This window comes from Xenopus laevis, chromosome 7S (assembly GCF_017654675.1).
Source record: "Xenopus laevis strain J_2021 chromosome 7S, Xenopus_laevis_v10.1, whole genome shotgun sequence".
Lineage (NCBI taxonomy): Eukaryota > Metazoa > Chordata > Amphibia > Anura > Pipidae > Xenopus > Xenopus laevis.
Window position 1 is genome coordinate 44,245,988 of NC_054384.1, and position 17,482 is coordinate 44,263,469.

Below are 17,482 nucleotides of genomic sequence, written 5' to 3' on the forward strand. Positions count from 1 at the left end.
CCCCTGCCCGCGTGTGATTTTAGATGGAGTTTCAATAAAGTATTTACAATTTTACCAAGCTGGTTTCCACGTGATTACCATGTTGTCCGGTGAAGTCCGTCTCTCTATTCTTTGACGCAACTACGTCAAAGTCATCCCATATCTGGCCAGTCCTATGCTCAATTTTCATCTGATTCATTAAGAATTCTATTGCTTCATTATACATTTTACAAAGGGATTTAGTTTTACTTGCAACTTACTAGCTGCTTTGAAAGTAAAACTCCCAAACTTGGCTGCCCTTTTATTAGACACCAGTGGGATCACCTGACTATAGTTGGGATGAGTGGGAGCTACAACATGGAGCTGGTCACTGCTCCTGTATAACTATAACATACAAGGAAAAGTTGTGGGGATATATATATATATATATATATATATAGATATACATATACATATAGATAGATATATACATACCCATATATATATATATATATAGATATAGATATATATATAGATATAGAGATAGAGATAGATATCTAGATGTATAGATGTGTATAGATATATAGATGTATATAGATATATATACACATGTATATAGATATATATATACACACGTATATAGATATATATATACACACGTATATAGATATATATATATATATATATATATATATATATATATACAAAAACAAAAAATGCAGCTCATCCATGTGTTGCAATTAAAATCAGTCTGGTGCATGGGTGTGTGGCTTATATCATATACTGAACTAAACAAATTAACCCAGCACTATCATTATACAACTTTAAGGAACAATTGGATTAAAGAGAACTTATCTGAATTTGGCAAAAAGAGACACTTTTGGTTACATGGTTTGTACAAAGTATGCATAAGCTGATGCGCCCCGCCAAGGCAGTGTCCATGCATCAGTCCTACCTAAGTGAAAAAGGGTATTTTCTTTGGGAGGAGAAAGACCATACCTGCTTCTCTCTTTATTTGGCATGACCTCTTCCAAAGAAACATTCAGCATTATGGGCTTTTAAGTAATCTGTAGGACTGTGTTTAGAGGGGCGGGGGTTGGGAGAGCAAGCATTAAAGGGAAAGCCACTTTCCTTTATAGAATATACAAAAACAAAAAATGCAGCTCATCCATGTGTTGCAATTAAAATCAGTCTGGTGCATGGGTGTGTGGCTTATATCATATACTGAACTAAACAAATTAACCCAGCACTATCATTATACAACTTTAAGGAACAATTGGATTAAAGAGAACTTATCTGAATTTGGCAAAAAGAGACACTTTTGGTTACATGGTTTGTACAAAGTATACACGTATATATATATATATATATACACACACGTATATATATATATATATATATACACACCTATATATATATATATATATATATATATATATATATATATATATATATATATATATATATATATATATATATATATATATATACATATAGATATATATATATATATATATATATATACACACACGTATATAGATATATATATATATATATATATATATATATATATACACACACACGTATATAGATAGATAGATATATATATATATATATATATATATATATATATATATACACACACGTATATAGATATATATATATATATATATATATATATATATATATATATATATATATATATATATATATATATATATATATATATACACACGTATATATATATATATATATATATATATATATATATATACACACACGTATATATATATATATATATATATATATATATATATACACACACGTGTGTATATATATATATATATATATATAGATATATATATATATATATATACACACACGTATATAGATATAGATATATATATATATATATATATATATATATATATATATATATATATATATATATATATATATATATATATACACACGTATATAGATATATATATATATATAGATATAGATATATATATATACACACGTATATAGATATATATCTATATACACACGTATATAGATATATATACATATATCATTTTATTTTTTTTTATTTTTTTTATTGCTTACTTGATCCCATATAAGATATAATTCAACATTGTTCGTGGCATAACAATCTTAATGGGTTTCATTAATGTTTGAATAATGTTTAAAAGAGTAACACCAAAAACTGAAAGTGTATCAAAGTAATTAAAATATAATGTAATGTTGCTCTGCACTGGTAAATCTGGCATGCCTTGCATCATTTTAAAATCGTGTTTGTGCACCAGAATGGGGGTCTTGATATCCATCCCTATGCACTTGCTACACAGAGCAGTGACATCTAGGAAGTGCTTTATGGAAGTGAAAGTACCGTATATACTCGAGTATAAGCCGACCCGAGTATAAGCCGAGGTACCTAATTTTACCTACGAAAACTGGGAAAACTTATTGACTCTAGTATAAGTCTAGACACAACTACAGCCCTGTCTCCCAGCAGCGCACATTCTGCCAAAGCGACCCCCCCAGCGATCAACCGGACTTCTTTGCAAAGTTGATGGTGACAGAGAATTGCCAAACGGATTACTGTGTGCATTGTCCCACTACCATGTGCAGAGGGTGCTGTTTGATATTGCCATCACTGTTAATCTTTCGTATAACCAACAGAGGGCGCTGTGTGATATTGCAGTCACTGTTATTCTTTCATATAACCAACAGAGGGCGTTGTGTGATATTGCAGTCACTGTTAATCTTTCATATAACCAACAGAGGGCACTGTGTGATATTGCAGTCACTGTTATTCTTCCATATAACCAACAGAACCAACAGATGGCGCTGTGTGATATTGCAGTCACTGTTATTCTTTCATATAACCAACAGAGGGTGCTGTGTGATATTACAGTCACTGTTATTCTTTCATATAACCAACAGAGGGCGCACTGTTATTCTTTCATATAACCAACAGAGGGTGCTGTGTGATATTGCAGTCACTGTTATTCTTTAATATAACCAACAGAGGGCGCTGTGTGATATTGCAGTCACTGTTAATCTTTCATATAACCAACAGAGGGCGCACTGTTATTCTTTCATTCAACCAACAGATGGCGCTGTGTGATATTGCAGTCACTGTTATTCTTTCATATAACCAACAGATGGCGCTGTGTGATATTGCAGTCACTGTTATTCTTTCATATAACCAACAGAGGGCGCACTGTTATTCTTTTATATAACCAACAGAGGGCATTGTGGGATATTGCAGTCTCTCCCCAAGTGTACTGTTGGTATAGGAATGATTAAAAGTGACTGCAATCTCAGCTACTCGGGTCTGGTACCGCTGACCCGAGTATAAGCCGAGGTAGACTTTTTCAGCACATTTTGGATGCTGAAAAACTCGGCTTATACTCGGGTATATACAGTAATTGCCTAAGGCAGGGGTCCCCAACCTTTTTTTTCCCGTGAGCCACATTCAAAAATAAAGAGAGTTGGTGAGCAACACGGGCATGCAAAAAGTTCCTGGGGGGCCACATAAAGGCTGTGATTGGCTATTAGGTGGCCCCTATGTGTACTGGCAGAATCCCAGAGGCTCTATTTAGCAGTACACCTGGTTTTTATGCAATCAAAAGTTGATTCCAAGCCTGGAATTAAAAAATAAGCACCTGCTTTGAGGCCACTGGGAGCAACATCCAAGGGGTTGGAGAGCAACATGTTGCTCGCGAGCTACTGGTTGGGGATCACTGGCCTAAGGCATAGAGGAGGGGCAGGAAATATTTGATTGACAGCTGAGATATTTAAATTAGTTTACAGCAACTTGGCATGCTTTAATAAAAAAATTAATTTGAAAAGGACTTATTATACAGATTTTTGTCTGAGTGACAGGTCCACTTTAAAACGCTTTTGATTTTTTTTAGTGTTCCTTTGAAGGGCTTGTTCACCCAAATCCTTTTTTTTTTTTTTTATAACGAAAGAAAATGTTATCTCATTTCAATATACATTAATTAAAATGGTCAGTTACAGTATTTGTAAATCTTCAAGGTTTACTAAATGATTCCTTTACTTCTGCATACAATACAGATTGTCTTAATAAACTGATTTTTCCAGTCTGCCTTTTACATTTTGATGTAAGGAAAGGTCCAATACAGTTTATTGCCAACAGATTAGCCACAATAGTGCAAGCTAGAACACAATATTTATTCTGCAGAATGCTTTACCATACCTGAGTAAACAGCTCTAGACACGGTCTGTTTGTTTAGAATAGAAGCTTGGTGTGACATCACTTCCTGCCTGAGTCTCTCCCTGCTCATTTACAGCTCTGAGCTCAGATTACAGGAGGGAGGGGGAGAGGCGCAAACTGAGCATGCTCAAGCCCTGCCCTGGAGGTTATGCTGAAAACAGGAAGTCTGATACAGAAGTCCATGTGTACACAATAAAAGGAAAGAAATGCTGTGTTTCTTTTGACAGAGGACTCAGTGCAGCATTACTTTGAGGGTTTACTGGTGTATTTTTATTCCTAAAATACAGTATTTGTGGCCATGCTGTTTTTTTTCTCTCTTTCTAAAACTGTCACTATTTCTCTTTATTATTTTACTAAATGTGAACTTTTTTCTTGCTTTAGGGTGGAAAATGCCTGTGCAAAGCTTGTTCAGGCAGCCCAGATGCTGAATGCTGATCCATACTCTGTACCAGCTCGTGATTACCTTATTGATGGGTCTAGAGGAATCTTGTCGGGCACTTCAGATCTTCTCCTAACATTTGATGAAGCAGAGGCAAGTGACATAACCATATGTAACTTTGTAAACATGGCACACCTTTTTTTGTAAAAGGTGTTTGGATTAAGTGAACCAATGGTCCTGGAATGTTCTCGATATATATGGTCCCTCACTGCAAACTACCCTCCTTCTGGTTCTGTAAATGCTATTTGGTACTGTAATCAGTGATGGACGAATCTACCCGTTTCACTTCCACTTAAAATGTGTGAAACAGCTAAAATATGCCGAAATGAATTAGTCTATGGGCGTAAAACTCTGCGAATAATTTTGCTCATAACTTGCTAAGTATAAGTTATAGAGGTTATGTAAAGGATGAATGACAACAAAAGACTAAAAAGAAAACTTAGGGTCCACCACTAACTTTCTGCAGAGCTGTATGCATTGTAAGGGAGTGCACACAATGAAAGCAGCACAGATGTTACTGACTGAAGATGTAGCACCTGATTATTAGACATAGTCAGCAGAGTATAGTTTGTACAAACGCTATTTGGTGATCACAGAGCACTACAGTATAATTTCCCAAGCCGCCCATGGCAGCGATTCACCAATATGAGTATTCCCGCCCCACAGGCCACTGGACAGGAAAGGGTTAACTCCTACTACTCTATAATATCCGCCCTGTTACACTCCCCCTTTGTCTTTTTTCCTGTCCAGGACACGGATGTGCTTACCCATTCCAGGGGTTTTCTCTTCCTCTTCCCCTGATGCCTCCCAAATCGCTCACCAGAGGGGATTGCTGCGGAGAAGGACCATTAGGCTGGGTCAGAGTGTCCACCACGTGTAGCCTATAGCTCCTTGCTGGCTGGAAGTTTGGTGGCAGAATGCGGCGTCTAGGCAGGACCGCCATTGTTACTGGCGCATGAGGAACTGAAGAAATGTGCGCGCAGTACATCGTTTCCCCAGAGTTAGCGTTTGGAACACATGCGTTCCACCTGGGCGCATGCGGGTGTCAGCGGTGACGTCACTTCCGGTTTTAGCGATTTTAAACTGGAGCTGCGGAGCGCAGCTGGCGCTCTGTGAGGACGTCATTCTGATTGCTGCTCATGGAGAAAAGTGGTAAGCGAACTCTCCTGAGCCTCTTTTCAAGCAGATTGTTGCAGTGGAAGTAATTAGCATGTTGTTCTTGTTAGGTGCAGGCAGGATGGAACAGCCTGGCTCTGGGAAAGCTAGGCAGCCTAATGTCTCTGGGTAAGCTGAAGAAAAGGGATGTTTTTTCATCTGTTAATAGAGGGGGAAGAGGCTAATTAAAGTTTTTTTACTTCTTTTTAGCCTCTCTGTTTTTGCTGATACGTCCAAAGCGGAATCTCATCAGCCAAGGAAACAGACTTCTGCTGAACAATCTTCTACAGTGGAACCTCAAGCTCCTTCACATCAGTTGGAGGCACTAGTCTCTATTATTAAGCAGGCAGTGGTTCAAGGAGTACAAGAGGCATCTACCTCTGGGGCATCTAGGAAATCTAAAAGACCGCGGGAGGTTTTGTACGATTCCATTTCAGATATATCTGATGAAGAGTTATATGATCCAGCGGGTGTTCAGTCGGATTTTTCTGATGAAGGTGAAATTCTCTCGGAAGAGGAATCAAACTTTGATACAGCACTGATTGATGGGTTAATTAAAGCAGTGAGGAAGACTTTGAACCTAACAGAATAGTTACCAAAGAGTTCTTCAGCGGATAAGCTGTTTCCTTCAGTGAAAAAGCGAGCAGCGACATTTCCAGTACATGATTCGATAAAGGAATTAATTAATTCTGAGTGGAAGAAAACTGAAAAAAAGAGTTGTAATTCAGGGGAAATTTGCCAAGAAATATCCGGTGGAACAAGCTAATGCAAAATTATGGGATTATCCACCTAAGGTGGATGCAGCGGTAGTCAGGTTGGCTCGTAAAACCACTTTGCCGGTTGATGACGCAGTGGCATTCAAAGATCCTATGGAGAAGAGAATGGAGTTTGATTTAAAGAAATCTTTTGTCTCGGCAGGAGCCTCCTGTAGACCGGCGGTGGCACTAACATCGACCTCAAGGGCCTTGAAGGTGTGGGTCAATAATCTTGATGAGGCAATTGCGAAAAAGATCAACATTGCGAGAGATGCTGTCAGTAGATTTTGTGGCGGAGGCCTCGTTAGATTTAGTCCACCTAGCAGCAAGGTCTATGGCTCTTTCGGTTGCGGCTAGAAGAGCTCTATGGCTGAAGCCCTGGTTAGCGGACTCGGCATCAAAGACAAACCTGTGCCAACTTCCATATGAAGGCGAGCAGTTATTCGGGGAGAATCTTGATTCTATTATTAAGAAGGTGTCAGGAGGTAAAAGCGTGTTCCTACCTCAAGAGAAAAGATTCAGACGTCAAGGGGCGAGAACAGAGTCGCCAGTGAATTGGTCTTTTCGAAACTCAAGGCAGTATAAACCTGGAAGACCGCAGAATAGACAAGCATCCTGCAGGAATACTAAGGGAGAGTCTCGGCAACCAACGAGAAAGAACACTTCCTTTGGAGCATCCTCGAGCAGAATACAATGAGATCAGGCCGGCCCAGATCTACAAGGTAGGGGCGCGTCTGGCGCTTTTCGAAGAGGCCTGGGTCGAAAGAATTCGGGATCATTGGGTTCTTCAGATTATAAAAGAGGGTTATCGGTTGGAATTTTCAAGAATGCCAAAGCGCGAAGTGTATCGTGTCTCGTCAGTTCCGAAGGTTCAAGGAGCAAGACAAATATTACAAGATTATGTAAATAGGAGTGGTGGAACCAGTGCCTGTTCTACAGCGACGGAGAGGATTCTATTCAAAGCTTTTTCTGGTCAGGAAAGCATCAGGAGATTACAGACCAGTACTAGATTTACGTCCTTTAAATCAATTCATAAATTGCAGAAAATTCAAAATGGAGTCGCTGGCGTCGATAATTGTGGCGGTGTCCCCACAAACATGGCTAGTCAAGTTAGATCTCAAAGACGCATACTTCCATGTGCCGGTGTACAGTCCTCACAGAAAATTTCTGCGCTTTGTAGTTCAAAACCAACATGTACAATTCACATGTCTCCCATTTGGCCTCTCTACGTCGCCAAGAACTTTCACAAAGGTTCTAGTAACGATCATAGCTCATCTCAGAGTGGAAGGAGTTTCAGCTTTCCACTATCTGGACGATATCCTCTTGGTTGCCAATACAGAGGAAGAGGCAAAAAGAAGCAGAGACAGAGCAGTTGCTGTACTTCAAAGGTTCAGCTGGGTAATAAATTGGCAGAAAAGTCAGCTAGTACCCACACAAAAACTTGTGTTTCTAGGCGCAGAGTTGGATACACTTCAAGAGACAGTGTCGCTTCCGGAACAGAAGATATTCCAGATAATAGACAAAGTGGGATCCTTCAGACGGAAGTTGGATGTTTCAGTCAGGGAATGTATGTCTCTTCTAGGCCTCTTCTCTTCTACGATACAGATGGTGCCTTGGGCAAGGTGGCACATGAGGCCACTTCAAAATTTGTTCCTGAAATCAGGAGCAATCAATCCTCTCAGATTGGGTCAGTCCCTTCGTGTTCCGGAATGGGTCAAGTCAAATCTGGAGTGGTGGTTGGATCCTCGAAACTTATCGAAAGGAATGCCCCTAAAACAACCCAATTTTGTGATCATAACCACAGACGCCTCGCAGACAGGCTGGGGTGCAATAATGGATGACGTGTCCGCACAGGGGCAGTGGAACTTAGCTCATCTTCCCTCCAATTTGCTGGACTAAGAGCAATAAGAATGGCGTTAGAAGCTTTTGCAAAAAGAGTTGCTCACAAGTGGGTAAAGATTCGTTCGGACAACGCCTCTGCGGTGGCATACGTCCGGAAACAAGGAGGGACCAGGAGTGGTCAACTGCTCAGAGAAGTGGCGACCATCATGGATTGGGCAGAGGTGAACCTAGGTCTCACAGCCCTTTATGTCCCAGGAAAAACAAATGTACAGGCCGATTTTCTAAGTCGAAATATCTTAGATCCAGGAGAATGGTGACTAGAACCAACTGTATTTCACAACATAGTACAACAAATGGGGAAAACCAGAAATAGATCTAATGGCATCAGATCAAAATTCCAAATGCAGGACATTCTTTTCAAGATACCCGTCACAAAAAACCAGTGGAGTAGATGCGCTACTCCAGAATTGGAGAGGGATATTCGGGTATGTGTTTCCGCCCTTTCCAATGATTTGGAGGGTGCTGAGGAAAATAGATGTAGAAGAGGCCTCAGTAATTGCAATAATTCCGTATTGGCCGAGGCGTCCTTGGTTCCCTCTGCTGACACAGATGGCAGTACAACCTCCAGTAAGGTTGCCAGTCCTAAAGAATTTGTTGATGCAAGGTCCGATACCTTTTCAAGATGTGTGTCGCTTGGCACTGCCGGCGTGGAAATTGAAAGGCAGAGGCTTGCGGATGCAGGGTGCGGAACTGAGTTAACAGATTTATTACTGAAATCCACGTCTAAGGCCATCATTTCAGTTCCTGCCTAAGGTGATGTCACAGTTTCATCTAGATTTGGAACTAACCTTACCATCATTTTGTCCGAATCCAAGTAACAAGCAGGAACGTGAGTGGCATACTTTGGATTTGGTGAGCGCTCTGTCCCATTATCTAGATCGGACAAATTCGTGGAGGAAGACTGACAGATTGTTCGTTATTCCTAGAGGTCCAAGGAGAGGAATGGCCCCTTCGAAGGCTACTCTTAGCCGGTGGATCGTTGGGTGTATTGTCTTTTCGTATCACAAAGCAGGCAGAGAGGTTCCTGGAGACTTAAGGGCTCACTCTACCAGAGCGTTGGCTACGTCATGGACGGCAGAAGCCAGGGCTCCGCCAGAAGCGATTTGTAAGGCGGCGAGATGGTCCTCCTTACATACGTTTATTAAGCATTACAAATTGAATGTTTGGCTATCCCAAGATGCTAGATTTGGGAGGAAAGTCTTACAGGCTGTGGTGCATTCATAATTAAAAGACTTAAGCATTGATTGTCCCTCCCTTCATTTTTTTCTTTGGCTATGGGAATTCTCATATTGGTGAATCGCTGGGTGGCTTGGGAAATAGAGAAATTTTTATTACTTACCGTAATTTCTATTTCCAAGTCACCTTCCATGGCAGCATTCACCAATCCCCCTCCCTTCTGAAGCTAAGATACATAGACAAAGGGGGAGTGTAACAGGGCGGATGTTATAGAGTAGTTGGGAGTTAACCCTTTCCTGTCCAGTGGCCTGTGGGGCGGGAATACTCATATTGGTGAATGCTGCCATGGAAGGTGACTTGGAAATAGAAATTATGGTAAGTATTAAAAATTTCTCTATTTTGTACATGCAGTTTTTTTTTCTGTTTTTTTTAAATGACACAATTTTACAGTGCAAACAATACTTTCTTTAGCTGCAAAATCTTATAGGTGAATTCCTAATCTGTTGAGAAGGTGACTACTAACAAACCATTTGGCACATTATAACTGTAGTGTAACCATGCTAACACCATTCTCACCATATTATATTGTGAGAACAATGGGTAATGAAACCCTCCAAAACATAATTCAGTGAAAGCCATGATGAATGACATTTCTTAGCACAATGCAATGCGAGAACTCTGTACATAATCTCCTCATTATCAGAGGGTAGTGACCGGGTAATCATATTATATTGATTGGAACAGTAGATTCTATATCCAAATAATTTTTCTTTTTTTGCATGTCCCTAGGCTGCACAGGCAACATGCAAAAGCAGGAAACAGGATGGCAATGAAAACAAATTACTTGTGTACAGGGTACACAATACCAAGCTTGCCATGCTAGGTCATCCATGCTGCACTCGCCAACATGGTTTTCAGTACACCCCATCCCAGCCCCAAGTAAAATATAAACCTGAAACGGTCAAAGCCTCTACATCTGTTGCTATATTTGTCTGGTCCCAATATTTTTACAGCTGCAGTAGGAATGTCTGCTTAAAGGAGAACTAAACCCTAAAAATATATATGGCTAGAAATTGTGTATTTTATATGGTGAACTAGCTAAAATGTTTGACATCTCTACAGTAATGATTGAGGTCTTTAAAGTTGTGCACAGGAATTCAGCATTTCGGATTTTTTAGCAGTGTCTGTGACACTACTGTTGGCAGCTATTGAAAAGCTAAGCTTAGGAGTTGTCGCAAATCAACAAAAATTTGGTTTGCCTGTCAAATAAGCCGATGCTACAGGGCAGTTCATTAAATTCTCATGTGAATTGCACTGGTTTCTGAGTATAATGTAATGTTATATCTTGCCTATGGATGCACCAAACCCAAACTGAATCCTAACCCTTGACGGAACTGAAAATTGGGGGCATACACCGGAAAAAGCAATGTGCACACTGCTCATTTTTACCATTGTGTAGGGTTCAGACTCAGTTCAGCCAGCCTCTTGGTTTCAGTCGTATCCAAATGCTTAGTATTGATTTTTACTCTCAGCACATACAGTATGGTGGTACGGGGGCATATTTAGTAGCAAAGATCTTCACTGCTTTAGAGCTACAGTTGCTTTAGCCTAGTTCAGGACCCCAATACATAATGTGCACAATTTCTACCCTGTGTATTTAAGCTTTAGTTTTACTTTAATATATAAACTAGTGGCAATCCAAGTGTCACTAATGCTTCTTCCTCTAACATTGTTCTGATGCAGTTTTACCAAGAGGAATAAGAGTGTCCTTCAGAAGAAGAAGCCACAACAAAAAAAGTGATTAGGAGAATTCCCCCACTTGCTGCACAGAACCAACCAGTGACGCACTAACTCAGTTAACAAACTATTATTAGGCATGTTACAAACCCTGGCAATAAGGAAGAACTTAAGGAGCAAAATAATTTAGTCAAGATGTTCTCCGTACGAATATATAGTTAATGATCTCTTTAAAGTGTATCAACAAAAAAAAAATAGAATTCGTACTCTCTACCTATTTGTATTAGGATACTAGGATACTGCATCCTGGAAACGGACACCCCTGTAGCCAGGTTGGCTAAATACTATCACACCTGTAGAGGCGTTGACATCCTTGGCTGAAAGCATTGTATCCTTCAATGGCCACAGCTTTCCAACCCACAGTACCTTTAACTTGTATCTACTGAATAAGCGTATTATGGTTTGAAGAAGCTATAGGCCTGATGAAGATATGTTGTTTGCAGATGTGCAATCACCTCTCAGAATATAGTCCACTTTTTATATGACTGTTTATGGATAAACAACAGTTTTTAACAAAAGCTTCGGCAATGGCTAAAGGAGCCAGAAGGGCCTTTAACAGCACAAAGCCATAAGAAGATATGGGCATAGGGTGGGACTAACATAACACAACTCCTTTAGGGAATGAAGCCCTTTATTGTAGAACAATTTTTGCAAGTTTCTATGGTGGCCAGCCAGCTTTTAGTAGTTCTGCCTGCAAATGATGCCAGGGTTGGGTACTGATGTTGCGACTCACTGGAACATGTGAGTGCAGCTGTGATGGCTGTAGCTGGGCAGTCTCTGTAAGCTTCCATTTATGTAAAAAAATTAACAATTTGGAATCCTCAATAACCAACTTTGTAAGCCTGGAAAGGGAACAGTCCCTGTCATAAATGCAGAACAGGGTTTGATTCTTTTTGTCAACCACAAATGCAGCTTGCAGAAGAGCCAATCACATGACATCACTGGTGGTCCATAATAATAGCCAAACCAGTCCAGAATTGTGATAGTGCCAATAACAGCTAATACTGCTGGACCAATGGGGTGCCATTTGGTGAGCATGCCCAGTTTAGTTTGCACGTAGAACAGTGCACAATTCTTACAGGGTGAATTGAGATCAACTGTGTACCACATAGGGTCCTAGCTTTCTTTGTCCTCACACTGGACTCTACAAAGTAAAGTCCTGAGGGGTGTGTGTCAGGTTGACTGATACTTTTGATGATGGATGAAGAAGAGTATGGAATATAGACAACAGGTGTCATGGGTTGGATTTGTCGATGCTATTGACAAGGTATAATTGAGTCATGACCGTAGAAATTTATAATAAATAATTTGCTTGCTTACTGGATTTTTTCCACATACGTTCAGCAGATCTTGTACAGGAGCCTAAGAATCTGGTTTGTGAAATCAGCCAGGGTTGTGGGTTTTGAGCGCTAGTACGCTTAGCCTGTAAGGGGCTAAATGAGCCAAATGTGGAGGATAGTATGATGATAGTATGTTATTATACTCACTGAACAGACATCTCCCTAAAGGAGGAGATGCTGGAACTGAAAGACTGAGCTAAGGCCAGAAGGTCAATGTTATGTGTATTCCAAATTACGAGGAGAATGAGTGATTGAAAATGTAACCAAATGATTGGAAAGGAGGTTGGGGATCACTGTTAAAACCAGAGAGAGAGCTATTTTTAGTAAAGACTAGATCAAGAAAGTGTCCAAGTGTTTGTCCACTGCTGGACAAAGGAGGAGGTTGGGTGGAGGAAATGGGTTATGAAGCATCATAAATATGGAAGTTAAAATCCCCAAGAATGATTGCAGGGCTGTCCGTACAGAGTAAGAAAGTGAGCCAGGTGTCGGTCAGTAAGGAATGTAGCAGAGGCTGACCGGGATCTGTAAATAGAAGTCAAGCAATCCAGAGGCACACAGAACTGATGCAAGCAAGGAACACCTTGCACGTTTGTTGCGGTATAGCAGTGCAACGTTTCGGGGTCTGGCCCCTTTATCAAGCATAGAGCCAGATTTCTCTTGGACATGGGATCTGTAAATGATAGCCACCCATATAAAAAACATCTAAAGGGCATGCACCTCAAAACAATTGAATGAGAAGGCTGTAAGAATAGGAACATGTTTGAACCGACAACAAGAGGAGAATTCCAACTCCCCCACGGTGTCCAATGATTTGGGAGAAGAGAGAGATGAGTTAACACCATGAGAAAGTGTAACCCCAATGGCGGTATCATTCTGTGAAAGCCAGGTTTCTGTTAGTGCAAGAAGACCAAATGAATTGGAGCAAAAAAGAGTATAGATAAATGTGGATTTGTTGCTGATGTTTCATACCACTTACCTCCATGCTTGGGTGGCCAATGAGGTAGCGGGGCCTTTTTTCCGGTGTGCCACTGGCCCAGTCCGACCCGGATAACGATATAACCTGGTTGCACCTCACACCCACCATTTAGCCCAGGTGGATTATAGTAGGAATTATTTGGTTTCCCCAAGATTCTTGTCTCATGTGTAACGTAAAATAACGTCATTGCAGTTATAACCCGTGGGCACATAACTACATTTTAAAGGAGACATATAGGATAACTGAACCTCCCCCTCTTAATATTGTAAGCAATAATGATTGATATATGGTGCTGGTTTTACGTTGGGCTAAAATAAGTATTATCTTTAAAAATGCCAATCACAGTCCTGCAGTCAACCAAGTAAAGACATGCTTCAGTTACCTATCAGGTCAGCCTAGTAGGTTTTTTGGAGAAATTATCAATTAAACAATCATGTTAAGTTAGGTTGAAAAATGACACTTTCTTAACACAACTTTTTTCGGCACATTCCTTCTGTATATGGAGGAGTACAGTACACTGGCACATTCTTTATTTTTACACAACATGCCTCCTTTAAAGCAAGTAAGTAGTAAGCACTCTTGTTATTATTAGATTACTACTATGTTTGTCACCTTCATACAAAATACATACCTGCTAAAGATCATCATAAAGGCTACTTGAAAACCATGTTTAAAATTCCTACTTTTCTCTATGTACTAAAGAAGATTCTTCACTGGTTTTTCTAGGTGAGAAAAATTATCCGAGTGTGCAAAGGCATCCTGGAATATCTGACTGTTGCTGAAGTGGTAGAGAGCATGGAAGATCTTGTCACTTACACTAAGAACTTAGGTCCTGGTATGTAAACTTATATAGTAGACTTTTTTTTCCTTTGGCTAAAGTGTAGTATACACAGTTGTTCCAATATGGTTTGTACACAGTTGTTGGTTTTTCTATTTTTTCAACTAAGTCTTACTTATTTTGCTGATGTTGAACACTGATGTATACAAAAGTATGTCTGGACAGTTTATACCTTGGGACCACAGCATAATGTACTGTGCATTTCTTACTGTAAAATACATAATTTACATGCTTACTCCCTGACCAGTATTATAAAAGTATGATCATTGTTTATGTAATTATATCTATGCTTACATATACAAGTGCCTAGTAATATACCAGTATTAAGTTAAACTAGTGAAAAATATGTCCTATGGTTATTTTTTTAACTGTGCATGAGAACTGTGATATTTACAAATATTTAGATATTTACAAATATAGAGAACCATTGTAAGGAAGCACAAATTATGGTTCTATTCTTTTTGATTAACCTTTTCTATTACCCCTTTCTTTATTACTATGTGGTTGGATTTACTTTAAAGGGGTAGTTCACCTTTAAGTAAACTTTTTTTTATTTGTTACAGATTTTGAGTTATTCACCTTCTTCAGACTCTTTCAATTTAAGAATGTTCCCCTTGTCCTTTAATTTTTGAGCCCATAAAAAAGGGGCACTAAGTATAAAATGGTTGTAATTCCCAAAGGCTTATGCAGTATTTTTGGAAAGTCTATGATTCAATAATTCTTGATTGCTTAATTTCAAATCTATTGTGGTGATGTCAAGAGCCAACATTTGAATATTATCACTCTCCAAGTATTTACCTGAATATGTAGACAACATATTTTGCAATGTTATGTTGTAGAAGGGTTTATACATTGAACATATTGATTACAAACAAATTGCTACTGGTAAAGTAAATAGCTAAAGTAACATTTGATGAAAACTGAACAAAAAATCATATCTAACCAATTTGATGTGACACTAGGTTCAATATCACGATCATCTGTAGGTTTTTAGATCCCATCAGCAGAAAGGCCTAATGTTATTTTCTTATTGTTATAGGGATGACTAAGATGGCAAAGATGATTGATGAGCGCCAGCAGGAATTAACCCATCAAGAACACCGTGTGATGCTTGTAAATTCCATGAACACTGTGAAAGATCTTCTGCCAGTCCTCATTTCTGGTGCTGAGTTTATTTTCCTTCTCTGCTTTGATTATACAAAAAGTGGTTTCTTTACTTATAATGATTCAAAACAAATACAATGTGTCTAACTTAACATTTGATTTGGCTGGGTAGCTTGATCACTTGCAGTTACATAGTAACATAGTAAGTTAGGCATTCTGACTCCAAGATAGCAATCCAACCAGTCCCTGAATCAAACTGTACTATGAGCTATCGTTCAAAACCCTATATTTCCTCCCTTGTTAAATGGCAATCGGACCAGTCCCTGAATCATCTTGTACTACAAGCTATCGTTCATAACCCTGTATTTCCTCCCTTGATAAAAAGTCATCCAAACCCTTCTTAAAGCTATCTATGTATCAGCCAGTACAACTGATTTATGGAGAGAATTCCACATCTTCACGATCTTACTGTAAAAAAAACCCTTCTGGATATTTGGACAGAACCTTTCTTCTAATCGTAATGGGTGACCTTTGGGTAAATAAAGCATTAGATTAGATTATTTTAAGATCCCCTTATATATTTATAAATAGTTATCATATCACCCCTTAAGTACCTTCAGCTTGAACAATCCCAAATTGGCCAGTCTTTCTTCATATCTGAGATTTTCCATACCTTTTACCAGCTTAGTTGCCCTTCTCTGCACCCGCACTAATTCAGTAATGTCCTGTTTGAGTGCTGGAGACCAACACTCAAATGGCACATTCTAGATGGGGCCTTACCAATGCTCTGAACAGTGAAAAAATAACCACCTCCTCCTACGAATCTATGCCCCTTTTAATAAAGCTCAATACCTTATTTGTCCTTGAAGCTGCTGACTGGCATTGATTGCTTCAGTCAAATTTATTATGTACAAGGACTCCAATGTCCTTTTCTATTATGGATTTGCCTTGTGCAGTCCCATTAAGGGTATATGTGGCTTGCGTATTTTTACATCCCAGGTGCATGACTTTACATTTAACAACAATGCATCTCATCTGCCACTTAGCTGCCCAGTTTGTCATGATCCTGTTGCAAGGATGCTGCATCTGGCATGGCATTAATTGGGCTGGATAGTTTTGTCATCTGCAAACCTTGATGCATTACTAACAATACCCTCCCCTAAGTCATTAATGAACAAGTTACAGTAAATAAAAGTGGACCAAATACAGAGCCCTGAGGGACCCCGCTAAGAACCTTACTCCAAGTAAAGAATGTACCATTAACAACCAACCTCGGTACCTGATCCTGTAGCCAATTTCCTATCCATGTGCAAAAAGATGAAACTTTTTATTGTTTTTCACAACATTAAACAAACATAAAACACTTCATGCCATATCGATGCTATGGTATTAGGTAAAATTTCCATGACCAGTATTTAAGCATTTAACATTGTATTGATGGTATATCCCAGTACTTTGGCTGATACTTTATTGTCTCTAAATCAGAAGCAATTACTCATTCAGACACGAACAATTAGGGTTAAATTGTCATAGATTTCAGTTTTCTTGGGTATGTATATCACGTTTCCCACAAATGGTAAGTTGTGTAAGAGACCCACAACCTCCCAGCCCCGCCTCCCACCACAGACTCCATATTTTGTCAAATTTCTTTTGGGAGCCTCTAGCTAGCAAGGTAAGCTTAATGAGTGGCAGATTTTGATTTACTAGTGTAATCCAGGATTGCACTGTAGGGGGTTTATGGCCCATCCACATCATAGAAGTTATTTTCCTGGCATAATATAAAAGAGTTCTAT

General features: G+C 39.2%; 1 protein-coding gene across 2 annotated transcripts in view; it reads left to right on the forward strand.

Moving 5' to 3' along the window:
* Positions 1-17,482, forward strand: part of vcl.S (vinculin S homeolog) — a 112,134-nt gene that overhangs the window by 31,308 nt on the left and 63,344 nt on the right. For both annotated transcript variants that reach the window (XM_018239445.2, XM_018239443.2), the window contains exons 3-5: positions 4,589-4,739; positions 14,474-14,582; positions 15,625-15,747. In XM_018239445.2, the coding sequence (XP_018094934.1) occupies positions 4,589-4,739; positions 14,474-14,582; positions 15,625-15,747 (383 nt within the window). The remainder of the gene's footprint in view (positions 1-4,588; positions 4,740-14,473; positions 14,583-15,624; positions 15,748-17,482) is intronic.